The sequence below is a fragment of the Hemitrygon akajei genome, chromosome 7 (assembly GCF_048418815.1).
Source record: "Hemitrygon akajei chromosome 7, sHemAka1.3, whole genome shotgun sequence".
Classification (NCBI taxonomy): domain Eukaryota; kingdom Metazoa; phylum Chordata; class Chondrichthyes; order Myliobatiformes; family Dasyatidae; genus Hemitrygon; species Hemitrygon akajei.
In genome coordinates, this window is record NC_133130.1 from 177703528 (window position 1) to 177727636 (window position 24109).

Sequence of the window (24109 nt, forward strand, 5' to 3'; positions counted from 1 at the left end):
CGTCCACGCAGATCGCCTGGGAAACGTGAGTCTCGCACGCGTCAGACTTGGACTAAACCAAACGTGCGTGTGGAAGCAGGCAGGAGGTCCCAGAGGACTCAGTTCCCTTTCTGTTTAAGTACTTGTTTTGTTGCTGAATTAAGATCGTTGTGTCTGAAGAGTTCAGGTGGCTTATTGCGGCTCTCCCGACCAATTCCCCCTAAGGGGGGCTTAGTCCGGCGACCCTCCGGCCCGGTGCCGGCGGTATCTTTGGAGAATTGAGGTTCCTGGAGTTTGTCCCAAGTCGGCGTAGCTCCTGCAAACATGGCCGATGAAGGGTTAATGATAAATATTACCACTAACACCTCCATCAAAAGGAATCCGAGGGACCATCAGCGCAAGACTTTCAAAAGTACAGAAAACAGGGTAAGATAGCTCTGTGAATTGCTACTTTCATTTACTAAATTGTTTTATTCACTATCAATAATGTATATTGCTAAAAGCGTGTAACCGTTACCACCTGGCTGTAACTAGATAGGATAAAGGTCACATTCCCTTTAAAAAATGAACTATACCGTGTGGTATGCGCTTGAAACATTGTACCGGGTATTGGTGTTTTAGCTAGAATTGTCTTCTTAAGTAAGGAATGTTATGCTCATAGCTCTTCCTTGGTTCCTTATGTTCTCAGGAACACCTAGAAACCAATGTTGACACAAGAGACTGCAGATACTGAGATCTGGAGCAACCAAAAATCCGCTGGAGGAACTCAGTGGGTCGAGCAGCATCTGTTAGGGTAAAGGAATTGTTGATGTAGGGGCTTGACCTGAGCTGACTATGACTCCTTCCCTACCACAGATGCAGCTTGACACCAAACGTCAGCTGTTATTCGGTTCCATAGATGCTGCCTGATCTGCTGAGTTCCTTCAGCATTGTGTGTGTTGCCTTGGATTTCCAGCATTTGCGGATTTTCTCGTGTTTGTGCTGCTCGAATTGCTGACTTCCTCCAGCCGATAATTTGTGACAGTATATTGACACTGAGTGTAGGATATTGACACTTGAATGTGTTGCAAGACGGTGATTTGGTGTGAAGCATATAGAGAATAAGGTGTCTCATCTAGAGCAGTGATAATGGTAGCTCATGGAGGTGTCCTCTAGGTCATGGAGTTTGAAAGGTAAGAGAAACTCCATAGTGAAATGTGGAACAATTGAAGATGTTTCTGAGCACAAGGAATATTCTGGTTGTCTCTCAGGAGAGAAATCTGAACAGAAAACTGTGGTGATACCCAAGAAGGTGAAGGAATTGTATGTCTGATGGTAGACCAAAGGTGTAATGCATTGGTGAGTGTACAAACTACAGACAAAATCTTATGTGAGAACATTGTGAAGACCTGCGCTCTCTTTAAACATAGCAGGACCCAATTTCCACGCTCCCATGAAACTTAATAGGAAAAGTTATTTAACTGTTGTTTTTGTGCAACACCTTAGAAACAAAGTAACAGACAGACATACTTTATTGATCCCGAGGGAAATTGGGTTTTGTTACAGCCACACCAACCAAGAATAGTGAAGAAATATAGCAATATAAAACCATAAATAATTAAATAATAATAAGTTAATCATGCCCAGTGGAAATAAGTCCAGGACCAGCCTATTGGCTCAGGGTGTCTGACACTCAGAGAGAGGAGTTGTAAAGTTTGATGGCCACAGGCAGGAATGACTTCCTATGACGCTCAGTGTTACATCTCGGTGGAATGAGTCTCTGGCTGAATGTACTCCTGTGCCTAACCTGTACATTATGGAGTGGGTGGGAGACATTGTCCAAGATGGCATGCAACTTGGACAGCATCCTCTTTTCAGACACCACCGTCAGAGAGTCCAGTTCCACCCCCACAACATCACTGGCCTTACGAATGAGTTTGTTGATTCTGTTGGTTCAAGTTCAAGTTTGTTTATTGTCATTCAACCATACACATGTATACAGCCAAATGAAACAACATTCCTCTGTACCAAGGTGCAAAACACAGTACATGTAACTCACACACGGCAAATAAAATAAAATTACCACAAATACCTTAACAAATAAAGTATATTCCAGAAGATTGACATTTATGATGCAAGTTTTAAAAAGTAAACAGTGTAATGCTACCAGCCCTTCATACATGATTAGACCTGTGTGGTGGCAGGGAGTTCAGTCGTCTCACTGCTTGCGTGAAGAAGTTGTTTCCCATCCTAACAGTGCTTGTCCTGGTGCTGCAGTAGCTCCTGTCCAGTGAAAGAGATCGTGGGATTGATGGAGGGATCATCAACGATGCTGTGTACACCGCGCTCCTGATAATGATCTCAGATGGGTAGAAGAGAGGCTCCTTGCTAGAGGAACTCTCAACAGGTCAGGAGAGCATCTGAGGAGGGTAATGGAAGGTCGTTGTTTCAGGTTGGGACCCCTCATCTGGACTGAAAGTATTGAGGGGATATGGTTCGTATTAAGAGGTGAGGGAGAGGAATGGGGCAAGGGCTGCCACACAATGGATTGATATAGGTGAGAAGGGATGACAGACAGATGGTGTCGTGGGGGAGGGAGGGATGGAAGCAGCCACTGAGCCTGGGAGGGGATAGGTGGAGGTAACAAAGGGCTGCAGCTCAATAAACTTAATGGGAAGGTGCAACGTAGAACCAAATAAGGGAGATGAGTTTTAGGGAGGTGGACCAACATTGGTTATCTCCACTCTACTCTTTCAATCCCAATGGATGATCTCTCCTGAAATGTCAACTATCTGTTTCCTTCTGCAGATACCGTCCAACCTGCTGAGTTCTAGCATTTGTTTTTTGTTCTGGGTTGCAGCATTTGCAGTTGCCTGCGTTTAAGACCATAAAACATAGGAGCAGAATTGGGCCATTCGTCCTATTAAATATGTTACGCCATTCCATCACGGCTGATTTATTTTCTCTCTCAACTTTATTCTCTTGCCTTCTCCCCTTAGCCTTTGTCATCCTTGCTAATCAAGAACATATCAACCTCAATTTTAGTTGTCCTCAATGACTGTGTATGAAGAATTACCTTTCTCATCTCTGTTCTAAAGGGACGTCCTTCTATTCTGTGGTTGTGTCCTCTGGTCCTCCCACTATCGGAAACATTCTCTCATATCCACTGTATCTAGGACTTTCAATATTTGACAGGTTTCAATAAGATCCCCTAATTCTTCTAACTCAAGTAAATATAGGCCTAGAGCCATCAAAGGCTCCTCGTACGGTATGTTAACCCTATCATTCCCAGGATTATTCTTGTGTACCTCCTCAAACCCTCTACAATGCTGGCACGTTTTTTTAGATAAGACGACCAAAGTTTCTGAATTAAGAATCTGTTGGGTTTATCACTCAGGTTTGCATTCATCTGGGACACAAGCCAATTCATTGTATGGTGAGGCCAAATACTTAACTCCTTAAACAAGTGAAAGGGGAAAGTCAAAAACCTGTAGCTGCTGGGAACCTGAAACAAAAATGAAAATATTGGTAGCACTCAGCAGGTCAGGCAGTGTCTATGGGAACAGGAACAGTTGATATTTCATACCTGACAAAGAGAGAGAACAAGTTGGTTTTATATAATGTGAAACCCTTATGGAGAAAGTGGAATGAGCTGTCGTTAGCCAAAATAGCTGGAAATGAGATTCTGAAGTTATGGTCAGACATGTCACGATGGAACCACTGGGTCATGTTGGAAATGCTGGGATTGGGAAATTGCATGGAAGGAAGTGGGAAAAGTTCACTTGATCAAGTGTTCCCAACTTGGGATCTATGGACCCCTTGGTTAATGCTAGGGGTTGGGAACCGCTGGTCTAGACTAATGAATGCAAGCACGTGACATTAGGAAGATGGGACATGCATGAGATTTGGGACATATTGTACATTCACTTGAGTTGAAGAATGATTTCTGTGATGTAAGTAGTCAGTGGACAGGACAATGCTTTGGAGGAACCTAATACTAAACTTATGTGAATTCTACTCCACCACCAGTGACTTGATGGCCCAGTCTATTGCTATCAATCGAGGGGACTGAACTAGGTGCTTTGAAGAATATCAAGGGGCATGCTGTTGGAAGCAACACCAAATCTATCCAAAGATAATTGTGCAGCCCTAAATGTTTAACTTGTAGTTATGCTGTTAATTAAAATAATAAATCAATAAAAAGAAGTACACCCTATCCTTGTTATATGCGGGGGATATGTTCCTCGTAGTCAGCGCATAATGTGAAACCGTATAATGTGAATAATTATTTAAATGGAGAAAATAGGGATGCGTTCCAGAGGGCTTCCTAAATATGTTTATCTGTAATTTATTCACACTTTCATACTAATACAACACGAAAACAGTACCATAAGGCAACATTCATATTATATTTAGTCAATTTAAGGTAATATTCAATGTAATGAATCATAGAAAGTTAACATACTAGGGTGTACAGTACTCACCAACAGTGGCGGGTGTGTTCGCTCCGGGAGGTGAGTGGTTGTGGTGTCGGGCAGCTTTACATGGATGAGGTGGATGGTTGTGGTCATCAGGATCATCAAGCACAGCAAGGGGTGAAGGAAGACTCACAGAACTCTTAGAACTGCCGGCAGCAGGAGATGACACCGGTTTGAAGAAAGTGGTGAGGGTTGTTTGCTTGGCAGCATTTTGTTTTTCAGCATAAATTTGCTTGTAGGGAAAAAGGGTTGATGGCAGGGAACAACTGAGATGTTGACTCTGTTCTAAACTTGGGTCCGTGTCCATCGGCATTTGTGCCAAGTGTTCCGACTTCCACCATTCCCTCACTTTTGGTAAACTCCCAGGATTTTCAAAATCGTCTGTTGCTTGCAGCACCTGAGAGATAGTTTGCGGTAAAAAAAACGCCTTGAATGTGGATCACACCTTGGCCGAGTGGTTGATTCAGCGATGTTGAGTTAGGCAGTAGGAAACGCACTGTTGTATTACGATGAATGCTGTCCAAATGTTTAGGGTGGGCTGGCGCATTGTCAAGCAACAAAAGAACTTTAAAGGCAAGATTCTGTTCCTGGCAGTAGCGTCCCAGAGCTGTGTTACCTTTACCTGATGCCGCTGTTTATAATTTCCAAATTTTTTTCAAATGTTAAAATGGTTCTCTGCCACTCGGCTGATGGCCCAGGACATGACATCAGATGCTAAGGAGGCACAGTTACATATTTCAAGCACAAGATCACTGCACCGTAGGTAAAACCAACAAAAGTTCGCACGTGCACACCTTGTCAAAACCAATGCGAAACGTGCCTCTCATCCCAACAGTAAGACTGTGAGGCGAGTGCACCTGACTTGTATTGGCGGGAAAGCTGGGCCTCTCATCCCAACAGTAAGACTGTGAGACGTGCGCACCTGACTTGTATTGGGGGAAAGCTGGGCCTCTCATCCCAACAGTAAGACTGTGAGACGTGCGCACCTGACATGTATTGGGGGAAAGCTGGGCCTCTCATCCCAACAGTAAGACTGTGAGGCGAGTGCACGTGACTTGTATTGGGGGGAAGCTGGGCTCCTCGCATAACTGTGAGTTTTGGGCGCATGTAAGGAGACGTTGCTAGAAATAGGTTCCTCGCATAACTGTGAATCCACATTGTCTGAAGACGCATCTAACAAGGATAGGGTGTATATAATATTGGTTTATTTGTGCTGACGGGGTGCAGGAAGGAATGCGGATGGTGTGACAGTAATACAAAGTCTTTCATTTTCTATTGTGTTACTTTGTTTCTAAGGTGTGATGTTTTCTCCACAGGCAAAGCCCAGAAGAGGAAAACATCGATTACAGGAAAACTCGAAAAGTATCCCTCCTGTGAAAGCAACAACACAGTCACCTTCTACAGTGAGCAAAACACACAGCAATGCCAAGAAGCGACGTCAGTCTGAGCAGGTGCCCAGCTTGGCTCCAAAGAAAAGAAAAATTGTGGAAGAGCCGGGGGACAGAGGAGAGCAAAAGATGATGGATCCTATCAAAACCTCTTCTTTATTTAGAAACAACCCCACGATCCCAGAGATTCACAAGTAAGAGCTGAGGTTAAAACAGAAAATTTCTTTACATAATCTGTCCTGTGCTTTTTTCTTTCTTTGGGACGCATTCACACAATTCTTCACTGTTTTAGTTTAGGCCATACATAGAAGCAGAATTAGACCATTCGGCCTATCAAGTCTGCTCTGCCATTCAACCATGGCTAACTTGTTATCCCCCCCCTTTCTCTTGCCTTCACCCCATAACCTTTGACACCCTTGCTAATCAAGAACCCCTTAAGCTCTGCTTTAAGTATACCCAATGTCAGCCTTCGCAGCCATCAGTAGCAATAAATTCCACAGATTACCACCCTTGAGCTAAAGACATTCCTCCTCATCTATGTTCCTAAGGGACATTCTTGTATTCTGAGGTTCTGTCCTCAGGTCCTAGACTCCCCCATTATTGGGAATATCCACTCCACATCCACCATACCTAGGCCTTTCAATATTTGATAAGTTTCAATGAGACCAGTACAGGCCCAGAGCAATCAAACACTCATCGTACATTAACTCACTTTGTTCCTGGCACAATTCTTGGAAGACTCCTCGGGATCCTTTCCAATGGTAGCGTATCCTGTCTTAAATGTAGGGCCCCAAACTGCTCACAATACTCTAATTATGGTCTGTCTTGTAAGGCCTCAGCATTACAAATTACAAGGCCTGCCCTGGATTTTCAGTAGTAATGTTATCTGATCAGCAACTAGGTTTTTCCTGGAAAGAACATGGAGTTAGCCAGAGGAAACAGAAATAGGAGAGAACAGTGTCCTGTTTGATTATGATTCCCCAATGGCCAAAAAGTCTACAACCAGTCATGTATATCAAATTGAATTGACTTTATTACTTACATCTTTCATATACATGACGAGTAAAAATCTTTACGTTCCGTCTCCATCTAAATGTGTAATGTGCAATTTATAGTAATTTATAATAAATAGTATGTACAACAGGGCAGTCAGTATAACATGGAAATACAATTGTATCATCATGAATTAATCAGTCTGATGGCTTGGTGTCCCAGAGCCTGTTGGTCCTGGCTTTTATGCTGCGGTACCGTTTCCCAGATGGTAGCAGCTGGAACAGTTTGTGGTTGGGGTGACTTGGGTCACCAATGATCCTTCGGGCACCTTTCTACACACCTGTCTTTGTAAATTTCCTGAATAGTGGGAAGTTCACATCTACAGATGCGCTGGGCTGTCCACACCACTCTCTGCAGAGTCCTGCGATTGAGGGAAGTACAGTTCCCATACTAGGCAGTGATGCCGCCAGTCAGGATGCTCTCAATTGTGCCCATGTAGAAAGTTCTCAGGATTTGGGGGCCCTTATCAAACTTCTTCAACTGTCTGAGGTGAAAGAGGTGCTGTTGTGCTTTTTTCACCACACAGCTGGTAAGCACAGACTACTTGAGATCCTTGGTGATGTTTATGCCAAGGAACTTAAAGCTGTTCACCCTCTCAACCCCAGATCTATTGATGTCAACAGGGGTTAGCCTGTCTTCATTCCTCCTGTAGTCCACAACAGCTCCTTTGTTTTTGTGACATTGAGGGAGAGGTTGTTTTCTTGAAACCACTGTGTTGGGATGATAACTTCTTCTCTGTAGGCTACCTGATTATTATTTGAGATCAGGCCAATTAGTGTAGTATCATCAGTAAATTTAATTAGCAGATTGGGGCTGTGGGTGGTGACACGGTCATGGGTTTACAGAGAGTATAGGAGGGAGCTTAGGACACAGCCCTGAAGGGCACCTGTGTCGAGAATTGGAGGGGCAGAGGTGAGGGAGCCCACTCTTATCACCTGCCGGTGATCTGACAGGAAGTCCAGGATCCAGCTGCGCAAGGCAGGGTGAAGGCCGAGGTCGCTGAGCTTCTTGTCAGGCCTGGAGGGAATTATGATGTTGAATGCTGAACTGTAGTCCATAAAACAGCATTCTCACATAAGCATCTAGGCTGCCTAAGACTATATTTGTCAACGTGGAACAGAGAGCAATTTTGCTAAGGATGTTGGGAATGGCAAGGTTGGAGCATTGCGGGATAGTTGTGAGACAAGTGGAAAACGAGAAATGCCAAGGGTTGGGTTGGGGTGGTGAAGGTGCAGACACACCCAGCCCTGAGACACCAAGTAGGGTCATTAGATTTATCGATCATTACAGAATGTCTCTCTGATGCTTCCCGCGCTCTCCCCTCTCCCTTCTCCTTTACCCAACCATGATTCCACTCTCCTTGCTCCTTCCCACTCTCAGTCCATAATAGAGACCCATATCAGAATCAGTTTATCATCCCCCACGTGTCATGAAATTTGTTTTTTTTGTGGCAGCAGTACAGCACAACATATAAAATTACTACAGTGCTATGCAAAAGTCTTGGGCACCTGAGCTATCAATATGTGTCAAAGCCATTTGCACAGTGCTGCAGATGCAAAGATGAATAAGAAAAGGAAGGATAGATTTTGTATGTTTTTCTTCCTGATTTCTCTTCCATCTCTATAATGTATGAAAGTCCAATGAGCATTGCCTATCTGAAGTGACACGGGAGTGAGTACAAAGGAAATGTGCAATTGAGGGAAGAAGAATCTGAAGCAAAAACATACTACAACGCTAATGAGGCAAAATAGAAAGAAGGTGGGTGCTCAACAGAGACATGAGTTTTACTTCTGGTAAGATGGTGGCAGGCTTGGTTGCAGCGGACTCTCTGGGTCCAACAAATGGTGCAAATGTGTGTCTTAAACAACTTTCTTCTGCCTGCAAGACCCTGTTGGACGTTGGTAATGTAAAATACTGCAAGCCCATTGAGACTGGTGGCGGGGGAGCTGCGTGGCCTTGGTTATTGCACAGACCAGCCCTCTTACTACAACATCGCCTGTTACCGCCACCAGGTGGAGGAGGCAACAGAGGCGATGTGGGAGAAAACAGAAATGGGATGGGCACACTAGAATCTGTGCTGGGTTGGGGGCTGACCCCTCCAATCGGTGTTAGTATCCAGGGTTTGCTCTTTGGAACATAAGCTGGATTGCGTCCGGTTGACCCAGCACAAGACAAGCTGATTTGCCGTCATCTGCTGAATCAACGTGAGATGAGGAACTGCTGCGTACTTGCTCTTGCAGAAACATGGCTCCAGAACAACATCCCATGCGCCATCGACCTTCAGGCCCCGCCACTCGGATTTGTGCTAAAATTATTCTGTGACCGTATGAGCTGCGTCATAACTATATGTGGTGTGTATGGATTGTGTTTTGCACCAGGGGTCTGGAGGAACACTGTTTCATTTAGCTGTCCTTGTGAAAACAATTTCAACACACATGTTATGAGGTCTGCCAATCTAAAATAAAAGCAGAATCTGTTGGAAGCATTCAACAGGTCAGGCAGCATCTACGGAGAGAAGCCAAGTTCATGATCGAAGAGCCGTCCTAACTGGTTGCATCACAGTTAGGTATGACAACACCAATGCCCAGGTACGGAAAAATCAACAAAGTAGTGGATGCAGTCCAGTCCGCCACTAGCAAAGCACGCCCCACCATTGGGCATATTTACATGGTGCGCTACCACAAGTCCATCATCAAAGACTCCAATTTTGTCTTTTTTTTACTACCGCTATCGAGCAGGAAGAGCCTTAAGTCCCACATGTGCAGGTACAGGAACATTATTGCCCTACAACCATCAGATTCCTGAACCAGCATGGATAACTTAACTCATCACAGCACTGAACTGATTCTACAACCTACAGACACACATTCCAGGTCTCCTTACATCTCATGTTTTAAATACTATATTTTTTTATTTGTATAACTTGACTTATGCGCATTCATCACTTGTCAGTTTTTGTTTACAGTATTTTTGTAAATTCTACATTTTTTTTATATTCCTGAAAATGCCTGCAAGAAAATTAATTTTAAGGTATTATATGGTAACATAAACATAGATTGATAAACTTTATTTTGATTTTGACTTTGGGGCACAATGAGAGGAAAAACAATTAGTTTTAAGTTGCAAGGAGGGTGGGTAAAGTATGTAGGATGCGAAGACAATATTTGTGGTGGGCTGAAGCCAAGGTTGCCCAAGTGACCTGTTTGGTGAAATTCCTGAGGGCTTAGAGAGTGTGGGAATGAGCACAAGTCGATACATTAAAGCTATGACATGCAAGTTAGAACTGTTGCTGAAATTAGATGTACAGAGCTGCAAGTGCCCAGTATATCTTGCTGCATCTGTGGGAAGAGAAAAAAAGGAGTTAATTTTATAGATAGAAAACTTCTGGCAGAATTGGCCGGTTCTGATACAAAATAGAAAATTCAGAAAATAAACTAAATTAGATGGTTTAAAACCAACATTGGCAATCACAGAAAGGAATACAGTCCTGAAGAAGGGTCTTGGCCCAAAACATTGACTGCTTATTCCTTTCCAAAGATGCAGTCTGACTCACTGAGTTCCTCCAGCATTTTGTATGTGTTACAGTGGATTTCCATAATGTGCAGAATCTCTTGTGTTTATGATTGGCAATCATTTGCTTTTGAAGACCATTGTGTGGATATCATATTTTATAAGTTTTCTGATTTTTCTCCTTGTTTATATTTTAAGGCAGACAGTGAAAACATTAAAAGAATCTATTTTTACGACAAACCATTTCAAGGAACTTGTTGAGCTCCACCCACATCTGGTCAGTAAGAGGATTCTCCTGCTTTTTTATTTATCTGTCATCATATAAAGGGACCAAAGTTAAACTATTTGTTATCTGTTTGGGAAATTAATCAATTGGCACTGGATCTATGCGAGCAACTGCAATGCAGATTTAGAGGTTACAGTTCACAATTCCAGTGAAGAGGAATCAAATATAATTTTGATGTCAGTCTCACCCTAAGCCTGGATTTGATTTTTTTTCAGTTTTATAGTTTTGTTCAGTTTGGCAGTGTTCTTTTCATTTATTACTTTTTATTAAAACTAGGTATTTTTTTTACCAATAGAAATGCAAAACTTGACCACAGCATCTGCAGTGCACTTTGTGTTTACAATGCAAAACTTGTCATTGTGAAGCATAGCTAAATCAAAACAGTAATAAATTAATTATTTCTTCAATAAATGTTCTTTTACATTATTTGAAACTTTTTTGTTTTATCCCATTTTCATCCACTATTGTCCTTTTCCAGCCTCTTTCTCCAAGTCACCAGTGTCATGTAAAACACCTGTGCATCATGCAAGTACATCTAATAGTTATTTTGAAAGGCACACATTGAGATTCTTAAAACAAAATGAACAGAAATGTACTCTGCATGATGGATGTTTATTGTCACTGTAAGTATTTATCGTACAGGCCAAAGGCAAACGAGCAGAATTAGGACGTTGGGTTCATTGAGTCTGCTCTGCCATTCAATCACTGACTATTTTTTCATCCTAACCGCATTCTCCTACCTTCTTTCCATAACCTTTTACACCCTGACTAATCAAGAACCTATCAATCTCTGCTTTAAATATATCCAATGACTTGGCCTCCACAGTCTGCGGCAATGAATTCCACAGATTCACCACTTTTCTAGCTGAAATAATTCCTCCTCATCTCTGTTCTAAAGGGATATCCTTGTATTCTGAGGCTATACCCTCTGGTCTGGACTCTCCCATCCTTTGCATGACCACTCTACCTAGGCCTTTGTTCTCACAATAGTTGTCACTTATTGAGAGGAAAAAAAGCTAATTGCAGGTGGACTTTTAGAAGAGCTTTTTCATCAGTTCATACTAAAATTTTAAGCTTTAATTTTGTTTAATCTGAAAGTAAACATCTGGCATGGTAATATGGCAGACTGGTGAACTTCTCTTTAAAACTGGTCTTCCATCAGAGCAGTTCATTAATGAGTAAGTTTTCAGAGTTCCAGTACTCTGTGGGGGTGGGTGGGGTGAAATCATCTTCCCTTTTGGTCAAGGACACGTTTTCTATTTTATTATTCAGGTCTCCACACTCAGTGATGTCCTGAAAGTTTCTACCATGACCAGGTAAGCAGCAGATTTCTCCATAACTCCAACTCTTTCTGTTTTTAACCATGCTTGATCCCTTCAGTGGACAAACAAATGGGTTAATTCAGTATCATCTATGGGTGGTTTTGTTTTATTTTCAACTAGAGGCACTCTTTTTAAAAAGTTCTCAATCTGGAAAGTTGACTGTTCTTGCCATAGTGGATGCCTCCAGCACTTTCTGTTTTTATTATTGACTTTGTCTTGGTCAAAGTCTCACTAATAGTGTCAGACATGATTTTTATTAGATCTGTGTAGATATCAACACAAACTTACATGATCAGTTATTCTGTATTGACGAGAACATTTCAACTATAACTTGAACCAATGTTAATTGCTCACTGTTTCAAGCATTTCGTTCACTTCATTAGATGCTTCTTAATTGCAAAAGTTTTCTGAACTTATTTAAAACCTAAAGAAATGCTTAACGACAGTCTGTCAGGATTAAAAGCTGTGTTTAAAAACATTTTCTGATTTTCGTTCAGATGTTTAGTTTTTACAATATTTTCTTTTCTCATCTCTCTGCCTAACTTCAATGACCCTGGGTATTAAATTGATTATTTGTGTACTATTTGTTCTGGGCTTTCTATCATAATCAATGTGTTCTATTCTTGAAGCATCCAGAAGCAAGCAATTCCAGTACTACTTAATGGGGAGGATGCCCTGATACAGTCGCAAACTGGCTCAGGTACGTAGTACAATATATGTATTTTGTTTTATTACATGGCAGTAGAAGTTGAATAAAGAACATAGAACAACATAGCGCAGGAATGTATCTTCGGCCTACTGATGGAGGAATTTCTATAGCCAGAAGGTGGTGAATCTGAAATTCATTCCCACAGACAGCTATAGAGGTCAGGTCTTTGGGAAATGTTTAAACCAGAAGTTGTTAGGTTCTTGATTAGTAAGGGCATCAAAGGTTGCAGAGAGAACATAGTAGAATGGGGTTGAGAGGGATAATAATCAAATGGTGCAGCAGAGTTGATGGGCCAAATGGCCTAATTCTACTTTATGTCTGACTAATCTCATCTGCTTCCATTTCCTGCCTGTTCATGTGCTTGCCTAAATACCTACCATGCCATTGTACATGTTTTTATCATCTTCCCCATACTCCAGTAGCACACACAAGACACCTACCATTCTCTATTTAAGAAAGAAAGCTTTCTCCTCACTTTAAAGCTATGCCTGAAATATTTTACATTTCTACCCTACAAAAAAACTCTATTTACTTTATCTACATCTCATTATAATTTTATGTACTTTTGTCAGGTTGCACCTTAATCTCTGACATTTCAGAGGAAATCATCCAAGTTTGATAATCCTTGTAGCTAATACACTCTAATCCAGACGACATCCTGGTCAACCTCTTCTGCATGCACTTAAAAGCCTTCTCATCCTGCCTAAGATGTGGTCACAAGAACTGAGCACAGTACTCCAAATGTAGCTAAAGTTTTATACTGCTACCCTGTGACTTCCTGATTTCACGCTGTATGCCTTTGTGGGTGACGGAGTGGAGATGCTTCTCTACCAAAGGAAGTGTAAGGCCTTCCTTCCCTCCACTAGCCTGCAGGTCACCCTTGAGCAAGGTGTAACTCCTGAACCCCACCCCCAACTCCTGATCAAGATCACGTGAAGCCATTGGAGCAGGTGGTGCATATCACAAGTCCTGGTAATGCAACCACTGACAAGAGACAGACAATCTTTGAAGAGTATTGATAATGGCTGGGTTCACCCATCTTGTAAAGCCACTACCCAGAAGAAGGCGATGGCAAACCACTTCTGTAGAAAAATTTGCCAAGGACAATCATGATCATCCACATCATAAAACGTGACTCATGATGATGATGCCTTCTTTACCATCCTATCCACTTGTGTGCCATCTTCAGGGAGCTATGAACTTGCACCCCAAGATGCCTCTGTACATCAATGCTCCTAATGGTTCTGCCATTTACTATGTACTTTCCTCTTGCATTTGACCTCCCAAATGCAACATCTCATATTTTCTAGCTAAACTTCCATCTGCCATTTCTTTGCTCACATTTTCAGCTGATCTATATTCTGCAGTATCCTTTGACAACCGTCCTCAGAATCCACTGCTTCATCAAATTTCTTGTCAGTAAGCTTCAATAACAGCTACGTGCTATAAACTGAAATAAAGGGAGAAATCAAGAATGCTAAAGAAATGAAAGACTGTTTTGTTTGGACTGAGAGTGTTATAGAGATGCTGTAAAAAGAGCTGAACTTTATTGCCTCACTGGTTGTCTCTCTTTGGCATGACATTGAATTGATTATTATGAAACAATATTTCTAATGTATCATTTCTGTGTCAAAACTAGCAATTAATTCACAACTGATCTCCTGTGAAAGTAGACCATTTCATGTGCATATCTTTTATTGAATACCCTGACAATTTGTTGGTAATATCAAAAATATTGGTAGTATTGTCAGCAGCAAGCATGCTAAATGTCACTAGAATATACTTCGAAAATATAGTCCTAAGCAGCAAGTTAAAAGTGGAACTTGTGCAATATTACAGGCTGCTTATAACACCACTTTGTAGTCATTCATGATTAATTTAAAAAGTTTGAAGCACCAAATTATATGAATTATGATTGATTAACCTGTTGTGCCCTAATGAGAACTTTCTGTGTTAGACTAGTATCACTGCTGAATCTCCTTGTAAACTTCATCTATCACCTTAATACACAGGCAATCAGATTTTTCTTTCTGGGGGTTGTGCTGAATTGGGGAGCATTGCATAACTATATAAGCTGAGCTCTTGCTCAGAAGTCCTAGTAAATCATGAAAGACTAACAAAAAATATCAGTTAACCTCCTTGTGTATTTCTTTGTGTTGAAATATTTTGTTTTGCAAAGGTTATTGGGTTGAATCGATACATAAATTAGTACGTAGATGATAATTGGAAAGAGTTTAATTTTGTGAGGTTGAGGAAGTTGGGTTTAGTGGGTGGGAGTGTATGGTAAAACAAGGCTTGCTTGCCCAGACACATTTTGTTGTTTGTATCCAGGTAAAACATTAGCATATGGTGTTCCTCTGGTCCAGTCTTTGCAGTCTGTTCAACCTAAAATACAAGTAAGTTATCCTTTAACAAATCATCATTGAATATTTGAGTGATCTTTAAATTTTATATGGTACCTACACTTTTATATCTGAGATTTACTACATCTTTGTTGGTTGATAGATCACATCTGTAACTGCTAACATTCTGGAAATAAAACACATGAACAGGCAAAATAATGCTAACATTTCTTTTATTTTTCTTATTTGGGATGTTGGTGTTACAGGCAATATGTTATCCTTTCATGTCACAAATTCCACTTCCTATTGCATGGAAAAATATTTCCTAGGTTGCTTACAATCCTACTACTTTCCAATCCTATGCCCCATTTATCTTGTCTAAGTCTGTCATAATTTTACACCCCAATTAAATTTACCCCCAAATCAAACTTGCCCACAAATCTCCTTTGTTCCATTGAAACCTACCATTGTCTAACCAGCTTGCCCCCAAAACTATAATTCTGTAGTCTGATGACATAAATTTTATCCCCTTCCTCTTGTGATCTGTACTTTCAGCAATAATCTTGTATGTTTTCTTAACCAGGACATTTACCTTTCCTGCCACCTTCAGCGGTCTGTGGTTATGCATTCTAAGATCCCTTTATACTTCTTGGTATCCTTTCTTTTGTTGGTGTTGTGTATGTGGCGTGGTTACACAACAATGCTATTAATAAAAACGCTGGAGATAGGTGCTAAGTTTCATGGTTCTTTACTGGCAGAAACCGAACTTTAACACACACGTACAGATCAATACGCGCCTAATAGCACATGCTCAATATGCACCTAATAGCGCAAAGATGCCTGTGCGTGTATTTGTTTAATGTATACTTGATGTTGCACTCCAAGAAGCACACGATACTTCACAAATCAACCAACTGATCCCAATGGCATGGAAACCACGATGATTGGAGCTGATGGATTTATTGCAGCCTTCATCCACCTTCATAACTGTTGAGTTTGAAGTAACTTCATCCGCCTGTTCCACCGTTGAGGTCTTGGTTGGATTGTTCTTTGTCAGGGACCTCACCCTCGACCTTACCGCCATGGGTGACTCTACCAGGAGCATAGCTCCAGACAGCATCGCTCTTGGGCTCTCAGGACCTCACAAGCTTCTCCCCCACAACAAGGTGACAATCCACGGAGAAGAAGACCCATTTATCACTCAAGTCTCGGGGGGGGGGGGGGGGGGGTTTCTCTGTCTCTCCGGATAATAAATGTGTTTGTTTTAATACAGATTTCCATATAAAAGTCATGAAAAGTTGATCTCTGAGCATAGGGAGTCAAGAAGATGTGCGCCTCCAACTTGTTAAGAGTTCTAGGCAGCAGATCACCTCCATATAATGAAGACTGCTCTGCAGCTGTCCTAGATGTATACGCATCTTTGTGCTATCACTTGTCCTCCTGACCCATATCTCATTTGATCTAGCTGAGCTAATTACACAGCCAATCTTTGTATTTTCCTTTGATCCCAAATAGATAGCCTGACCTTTATGATAACATCTCTTATCGTAATATAACTTTCCATCTTCTATTCGTGCTTCATATCTTTATGCTGGTGATTCAGCAGGAGTGCTGAGAAGATGGAGATGCTGGTCTTTTCGGAGATTTAAGCTTATTGAGAGTTCTCAGATCTTCCATTATCTGTTCATCTGTTAACAAGTAATTTAACTGCGCAGGTGCAGGTTTTCATCTTTTGTCTGTAATTGGAACAGAGTCATTAGGTCTCCTCCTTAGTTTCCTAGTCATTATTGGCTTTACCTCCATAGAATCTCCTGTGAGTTCCATTGTTAGCCTTACATTCTCAATCATTTTTTTATTTTTTTCTAACTCAATCTTTTTATCTTGAAGTTTCTTCACTGCTGCTTTCTTCTCTTTTATATAATTCCTTTCCACTTGTTCTGTCTCCAGTTGCAGAACAAGCTCTGTATTTTGTATTCCTTCCTTGTATTGTTGATCTAGTTTCTTCATCCTTTTCTGATACTCCTGCAAAGTGCCTTCCTGTAACTGCTGTAGCTGTCTTTTGAGAGATGTCAATTTCTCCTGGTACTTCTGCTCTTTTACTTCCAAGTAGCCTTCATCATCCTGCTTATTGGCAATATCTGTCTCCCTTGCACCCTCCGTATCTTCATCCGAGTCGCGGCCACGGATACTGCGTTCGTCTTCATCGTCAACACTGTCTAGCTCCTCCTCATCATCGTAATAGTCGACAATGGGTGAGAGGAGAGCTGCAGACATCTTCTTGGCTGAGCTGTCCTCCTTTGTTGACACATCTAATGCCTTGATGGTGCGCCAATCCAACTGGATTTTCCTGAGCCATTCCCAGCAACGGTGGTCCTCCATTTTACAGTACATAGAGGTTCAGCTGCTGTGTTTTGTCTCCGTAGGTCACTGTCACTGATTTTACTTTTGGGACGCACTTTCTGTCCTGTGTAAGTCTTTAGCAGTAGCTCATTTCAGAGGTATGTGAGAAAACAGTCGTTTGTACTCATGTACAGAGTTCACTGTTAAAGCTGAGCCTGTGTCTAACTCCATTTTCAGTCTCACGCCTGCCACTTGTGGAGTGATCCTTATTACTCTTCAATCATCTGTCTCTTTCACGCTGTGAAGTTGCAGACAAGACAGTTCACTTTCCTCTGAGTCGTTTTCTTCAGAACGGCTTTCTTCCATTTTGTGTACATTGTTGTGTTTTCCTTTCAGGGGTTTCTTGTTTATCTGTATTTTGTCCTGTTTCTGCTGTTTACTTGCTTTGCATACTCTGCCAATGTGGCCCTGTTTGCCACAGTTTCTGCATTCTTTGTCTTTAAATCAACGGTCATCAGGGTCATGTGACATGTTCCCATAACGGTAACATTTCTTTCCATCATTTTTGTTCAGTGACATTTTATTCGAGGCATATTCTAGAGATTTTTGTTGTATCTCTGAAGCACCCCATGCTTCTGTTTCCGTTGATATTGCAATGTTCAGCGCCTTCTCTAATGTAAGGTCTTTTTCACCCAGGAGCAGCTTCTGTGTGGTTTACAGTGCATGCCACACACTGACCTGTCCCTCAATGCGTCCGATAGACCAGCTCCAAATTGACAATGTTCTGATAATTTGCGCAATTCAGCACAATATTCAGAAATGCTTTCATTTTTGCGCTGATTCCAATTGTGAAATTTAAATCTTTCAGCAATGACCAGTGGTTTGGGTTTTAAATGCTGTTGGAGAGTGTCTACTATTTGTTTGAATGTTTTGTCAGCTGGCTTTTCAGGGGTTAACAAGCTCCGTAGCAGCCCGTATGTTTTTTGCTCCCAGAATACTGAGTAAGACACTGGCTTTCTTTTCATCTTTAACACCATTAGCCTCACAATATAGCTCCACTCTTTCAATGTAAGTTGTCCAGTCTTCAATGCCACTATCAAATGCTGTAATGGTTCCAATCATCACCACTTTTGTTATGTTATTTTCCTTTTTGACTCACGTGTCCTTTTTGCTAGTGCCACAGGCACACTCCATCTAGATGTGTGTGTGTGTCGCTCCTTTTTATCTCCCTTCTGGGGCAGGCAGACCCTCAGTCCCTGGGGGTCAGCGCCGGCTGTGGTCTCGGCTGGACCTGCTGCAGTTCCGACTGTGTCTCTTGGTCTCCCAACATTCCGGACCCCGGCTGTGCTCCCGCTTCCTTTCAGACTCGCGGCCTCGCTCTGCCTCCTTCTCCCTCCCCTTGGCTCGTTCCTTGCGCTCTTATTCCGAGTGTTGTTATCAATTAGAACATGGCATTCCAATATAATGTAGGTTCTTTAACCTCATCATTAATTTGTTGTGTATGTGGCCTGGTTACACAACAATGCTATTAATAAAAATGCTGGAGACGGGAGCTAAGTTTCATGGTTCTTTACTGGCAGAAACCGAACTTTAACACACACGTACAGGTCAATACGTGCCTAATAGCGCACGCTGAATATGCAACTAATAGCACATTCAACGACGTGTTACTAAAACATAAAGTAGTCCCCATTTACCGTAGGCTATACGGTACAGTTGGGAATTCCCTTGGGTTGGTTACCTCCCAAATGCATTAAATTGACTTAAATTCTATTTATTAAATTTGTGCCTACTTAACCAATTCATTGCAATCTCCTGCAGCATTGATCCATCTTCCTCTCTCTCATCCACATTGCCAATTTTGGTCCTGTCAATACATTTCTTAATTATAGCCCTACATTTAGGGCCAGATTGCCCATTCACACCATGACAAGCAAACATCTTTGTATGATTATACAGTACAATTGCTAGCATTAAAAGGACAATATTCTCATTGTTATGGATCTATGCACAGAAGTGAAAAAGATTAACCAGATCCTGCTGTAATTATAATTGAATTTGAGAAGAGCAAATATGAAACAAATACTAAGCTCCCATACAGCTATTGAAATTTTCTATACACTGCAGTAATCTGGCTTCAAATTCCAAGATGATAATTCTCTAACCACAAAGCCCAAACTTTGAGCTGTTTTTTTTATATATCATATGTCATTCTTGTAATTTAATGAAGCTGCTATACTGGTGTGAGGCAGTAAAAGCTGACAGACGTGTTTGAGAGTTGATGTGACAAGCTGAATTGTTGAAATAATAAAATAGCTTGAAACTTTAACCAAGCTATACTGCTTCAGCTTTGAAGTTTATAATTATTTGTTCCTTCCTGCATTTCATGTAGCAATGTATTGCTTATTAAATTAAATTTACTTATTATGTTTTGAAGAGTAGATCTTTCTGTTGCTGTATGTTTTTATGAGTGGGGAGATCATCCACTGCAGAGCATTCATCTCATGTAAATATTTATTTTAATAAGCTACATATTTTTCCATATATATAGAAAACATTTGAAAGAAAATGCATGTTTCCATTCTCTATATAATTAAAATTGATATATTCCCAGAGTCCAATATCAATGAATTAGAGCTGGTCTCATGAATATAGTAAAGAGACCTGATAGAGTAAATGACGATAAAACATAATTGATGTGTTAATACTTTTTGGATATTACTGAGCATTTCATTTTATAAAGTATTTAATGAAAATTGCTGGTTTGTTATAAGTGTCCCTCTAGTTCCCTGATGTCCTTCAGATCACCCTACCTACAAGTAACTCTAGATCCAAACCATGTGTCTAGCTCAGTTGTAGCACTACCAGTATGTTCAAATAAATAAAACTGAATAGATCACCTGGCTTGCCAAATCCCAACATTATTAAGTTGCTCCCAGCCCTGTCAACTTTACAAAATCCTCGCAAACCTCTGGCATCTAATGTCTACTGTGGGAGAATTGTCACAGAAAGTGATCAAGCAATGTTCTGCAAAGTCTTGATTCTGATTGCGCCAGATTCCACATTTGCAATCCCATTACTCAGCTTGTCCCATCAGGATAGATCCACCAAAGGTGGACAGTAGTGTACTGGTAAGAGGGAGTAGTCCTTGTTATCCTCAATATTGACTCTAGCCTCAATGAAGTTGCGTGGTACAAAATAAGTTATGGACCAGTAAGTCGTCTTTTGATCATTTTCTATGTCATTCCTCAGCTGATGAACCTATCCTCCTCCATGTTAAACCAAAAAGCACTTAAAGTAGCAAGGATACAGACTGTACTCTGGGTGGGACACTTCAACAATAGTCACCAAGCACCATCACAGACAGAGCATGCCAAGTCCTAAAGGATGTTGCTGACGGACGGGATCTGAAGTGAACCAAAATGAGAGAGAAGCCTACTTGATCTTGCCCTTGTGTATCTGCCGGTGGTAGATTGACCTGTCTAAGATGTTGTGGAGACAAAGTCCCATCTTCACCTTTCAATCATATTGTATGACATTAGCTCAAGGAACTATCGTTAGCTGCAGAAATATTCAATACCACAATCTGTGCCCACGTGGTCCAGCATATCCCTCATTCTTCCATTACTATCGAAATAGAGAATAAGCCTTGGCTCACTGAGGAGTGCAGAAGAACGTGCTAGATGCATCACCAAGCAGACTTCAAAGTAATAAAATGCTAGCCAGTGAAAGTGCAGTGCAGGACTACTTGCGAGCTGAATGTAGTGTAATAATTACAGTTAAATGATCCCACAATTGATGGATGAGATTGGAATTTTTCAGGTCCTACTAACCTAGTTGCAAATAAAAGTGATGACTGAAGCGCTAATGGTTGGAAGAAGCTCCAAGACCTTCCCCATCCTGAACATGTGAATGGTAATCATGGTCAGCCAAAAGTACTGAACAGATTATTCGTTTTGGCTTCTTCTTGTAATTATCACTTTCACAGAAGGTAGTCTCTAGCCACTTTGATTTAACTCCATATGATGTCAAGAAATGGCTGCGAGCCCTATAGACAGCAAATTTTATGGGACCAAACAGCAGTAATAGTACTGAATATCTACTCTCCAGAGCTAGTTGTGCTTCTTGTCAAACCATGCTAGTCAAGTTCCGAAACTGTTATCTACTCAACAGTGAGGAATATTGCTCAGGTATCTCCTGCCACAAAAAAACAGGATAACCCCAATATATGCATTGCTACCCAAAAAGTCTATACATTCAGCAGCAATGATGAAAGCTATCATTGAAAATGCAATAACTGGGCACTTACTCATGGAACTTTAGTTTGGGTTTTCCTTATGGCCACTTGTCTCCAAACTTCATCACCAGCTTGGTCCAAACATGAACAAGGAGCCATGTTCCAAGGGTGAGGTAAATAATGGCTGCCTTTAAGATTAAGGCGGCACCTAGAGTGGTAGCAAGGGGTCCTGATTAAACTGAGGACAAGCACATCAAATGGAGAACACTGCCATGTCTGGAGTTGTAACTTGCACAAAGAAGGGTGGTTGTGGGAGGTCAATCGTTGCAGCCTGATGACCTCACTGCAGAAGTTACCCAGATATTATCCCTGGCTCATCCAACTTCAGCTGCCTCATCAATGGCTTTCCTTCCGTTCAGTAGTAGGAATAGAACCATAGAACATTACAGCACAGAAACAGGCCTTTTGGCCCTTCTTGGCTGTGCCGAACCATTTTTCTGCCTAGTCCCACTGACCTGCACGTGGCCCATATCCCTCCATTCACCTCTCATCCATGTACCTGTCCAAGTTTTTCTTAAATGTTAAAAGTGAGCCTGCATTTACAACTTCATCTGGCAGCTCATTCCACATCCCCACCACTCTCTGTGTGAAGAAGCCCCCCCCCCCCCACCAATGTTCCCTTTAAACTTTTCCCCCTTCACCCTTAACTCATGTCCTCTGGTTTTTTTCTCCCCCAGCCTCAGTGGAAAAAGCCTCCTTGCATTCACTCTATCTATACCCATCATAATTTTATATACCTCTATCAAATCTCCCCTCATTCTTCTACACTCCAGGGAATAAAGTCCTAACCTATTCAACCTTTCTCTGTAACTCAGTTTCTCAAGTCCCAGCAACATCCTTGTAAACCTTCTCTGCACTCTTTCAACCTTATTAATATCCTTCCTATAATTCAGTGACCAAAACTGTACACAATACTCCAAATTCGGCCTCACCAATGCCGAACCAGAGGGATGCCAGTAGACTATGGCAGGGTTTAGACCCTGCCATAGTCTACTGGCATCCCTCCGGTTAGCCTGGGCTTCCAACTTGGCTTGATATTGCCTCTTGGCGCCCTTAATTGCTTTCCGGAGTTCACGCCTGGATTCTTTGTAGCAACTGGTATCCCTGGACCTAAAAGCCACAGCTCTAGCCTTCAAAAGGGACTGGACCTCATAATTCATCCAAGGTTTCCGGTTAGGGAATACCCGGATCATCTTGCGAGACACACAGTCCTCTGCATTAACAGATAAAGTTCATGACAGCTGAGGCATACTCATCGAGGTTAGCTGCCGAGTCCTTGAATACTAACCAGTCCACCGATTCAAAGCAGTCACGGAGGACCTCATCCGTTTCCTCTGTCCAACGCGACACCACTTCTGACACCGTGACCTCCCGTTTCAGTTTCTGTTTGTAAGCCGGGAGGAGGAGTACGGCCTGATGGTCCGATTTTCCAAAGTGAGGTTGTGGGACAGAACGGTAGGCATTCTTGGTTGCTGTGTAGCAGTGGTCAAGTATATTCGGGCCTCTAGTGGAGCAGGAGACATGGCTGGTATAACTTTGGCAGCACTTTTCGGAGGTTGGCCTGGTTAAAGTCCCCAGCTGTAATGAGCAAAGCCTCTGGATACCTGGTCTCAAGTTCACTGATGTTGGCATACAGTGTATTCACAGCACACTCCACATCCGCCTGGGGGGGAATGTAGATCACTGTCAGTATGACCGAGGTGAATTCCCGTGGCAGATAATAGGGACGACACTTCACCGACAGATGTTCCAGGTCCGGACTGCAGGAACTTGTCAGTGCCACTGTGTCCGAGCACCACGCAGTGTTGATCAGTAGGCAGACTCCACCTCCCTTCATCTTGCCCGAAGACGCCGTGCGGTCCATCCGGTGGATCGAAAATCCCTCTGGTCGGATGGCACAGTCAGGGGTGGCAGGGTAGAGCCAGGTCTCTGTGAAACAGAATACACAGCAGTTCTGCATCTCCCTGCAGTAGGTGAGTCTCCCTTTAAGATCATCCACCTTGTTCTCTATGGCTTGCACATTAGCTAGTAGGATGGTGGGCAGAGGGACCCTAAAGCCCCTCCGCTTCCATCTGACCAGCAGCCCAGCTGTTTTCCCAAGCTTCCTCTGTAAATAGTGCATCTTTCCAGGTTTCCATCAATGCAATGTGTTGTTGGCAGCTCTTTGAGGTTGATGGATGCGTCCCGTGGGGATCGATCAGCCAGTCGCGTCGTTGGGCACTCCAGGTTGGGCCGAGTGACAGGGGAGGCTCCGCTGCCACTTCCAACTGCCAGGACCCCGGGCTGTTGACTGGGTCGGGCCCCAAAGCTGACACTTAATCCCAGAGGGCTGGGTTGCCGGCTGAAACAAGTCCGTGAACTGATTCACGACTGCGGAGGCCTCCGTTCCAGCCGAGCCCTGGGCTCAATTTCCGAGGTCGGCGGCT

The 24109-nt window shown here is 42.2% G+C and overlaps 1 protein-coding gene and 1 pseudogene across 1 annotated transcript in view; one reads left to right on the forward strand and one right to left on the reverse strand.

Annotated features, from left to right (window-relative positions):
* Nucleotides 1-20: 20 nt before the first annotated feature.
* Nucleotides 21-24109, forward strand: part of ddx31 (DEAD (Asp-Glu-Ala-Asp) box polypeptide 31) — a 130723-nt gene continuing 106634 nt past the window's right edge. Inside the window, exons 1-6 of the mRNA XM_073052701.1 lie at nucleotides 21-405; nucleotides 5753-6018; nucleotides 10586-10664; nucleotides 11946-11989; nucleotides 12625-12695; nucleotides 15036-15100. Coding sequence (XP_072908802.1) covers nucleotides 304-405; nucleotides 5753-6018; nucleotides 10586-10664; nucleotides 11946-11989; nucleotides 12625-12695; nucleotides 15036-15100 — 627 coding nt within the window. The 5' untranslated portion in view covers nucleotides 21-303. The remainder of the gene's footprint in view (nucleotides 406-5752; nucleotides 6019-10585; nucleotides 10665-11945; nucleotides 11990-12624; nucleotides 12696-15035; nucleotides 15101-24109) is intronic.
* Nucleotides 16429-17320, reverse strand: LOC140730110 (sin3 histone deacetylase corepressor complex component SDS3 pseudogene; annotated as a pseudogene).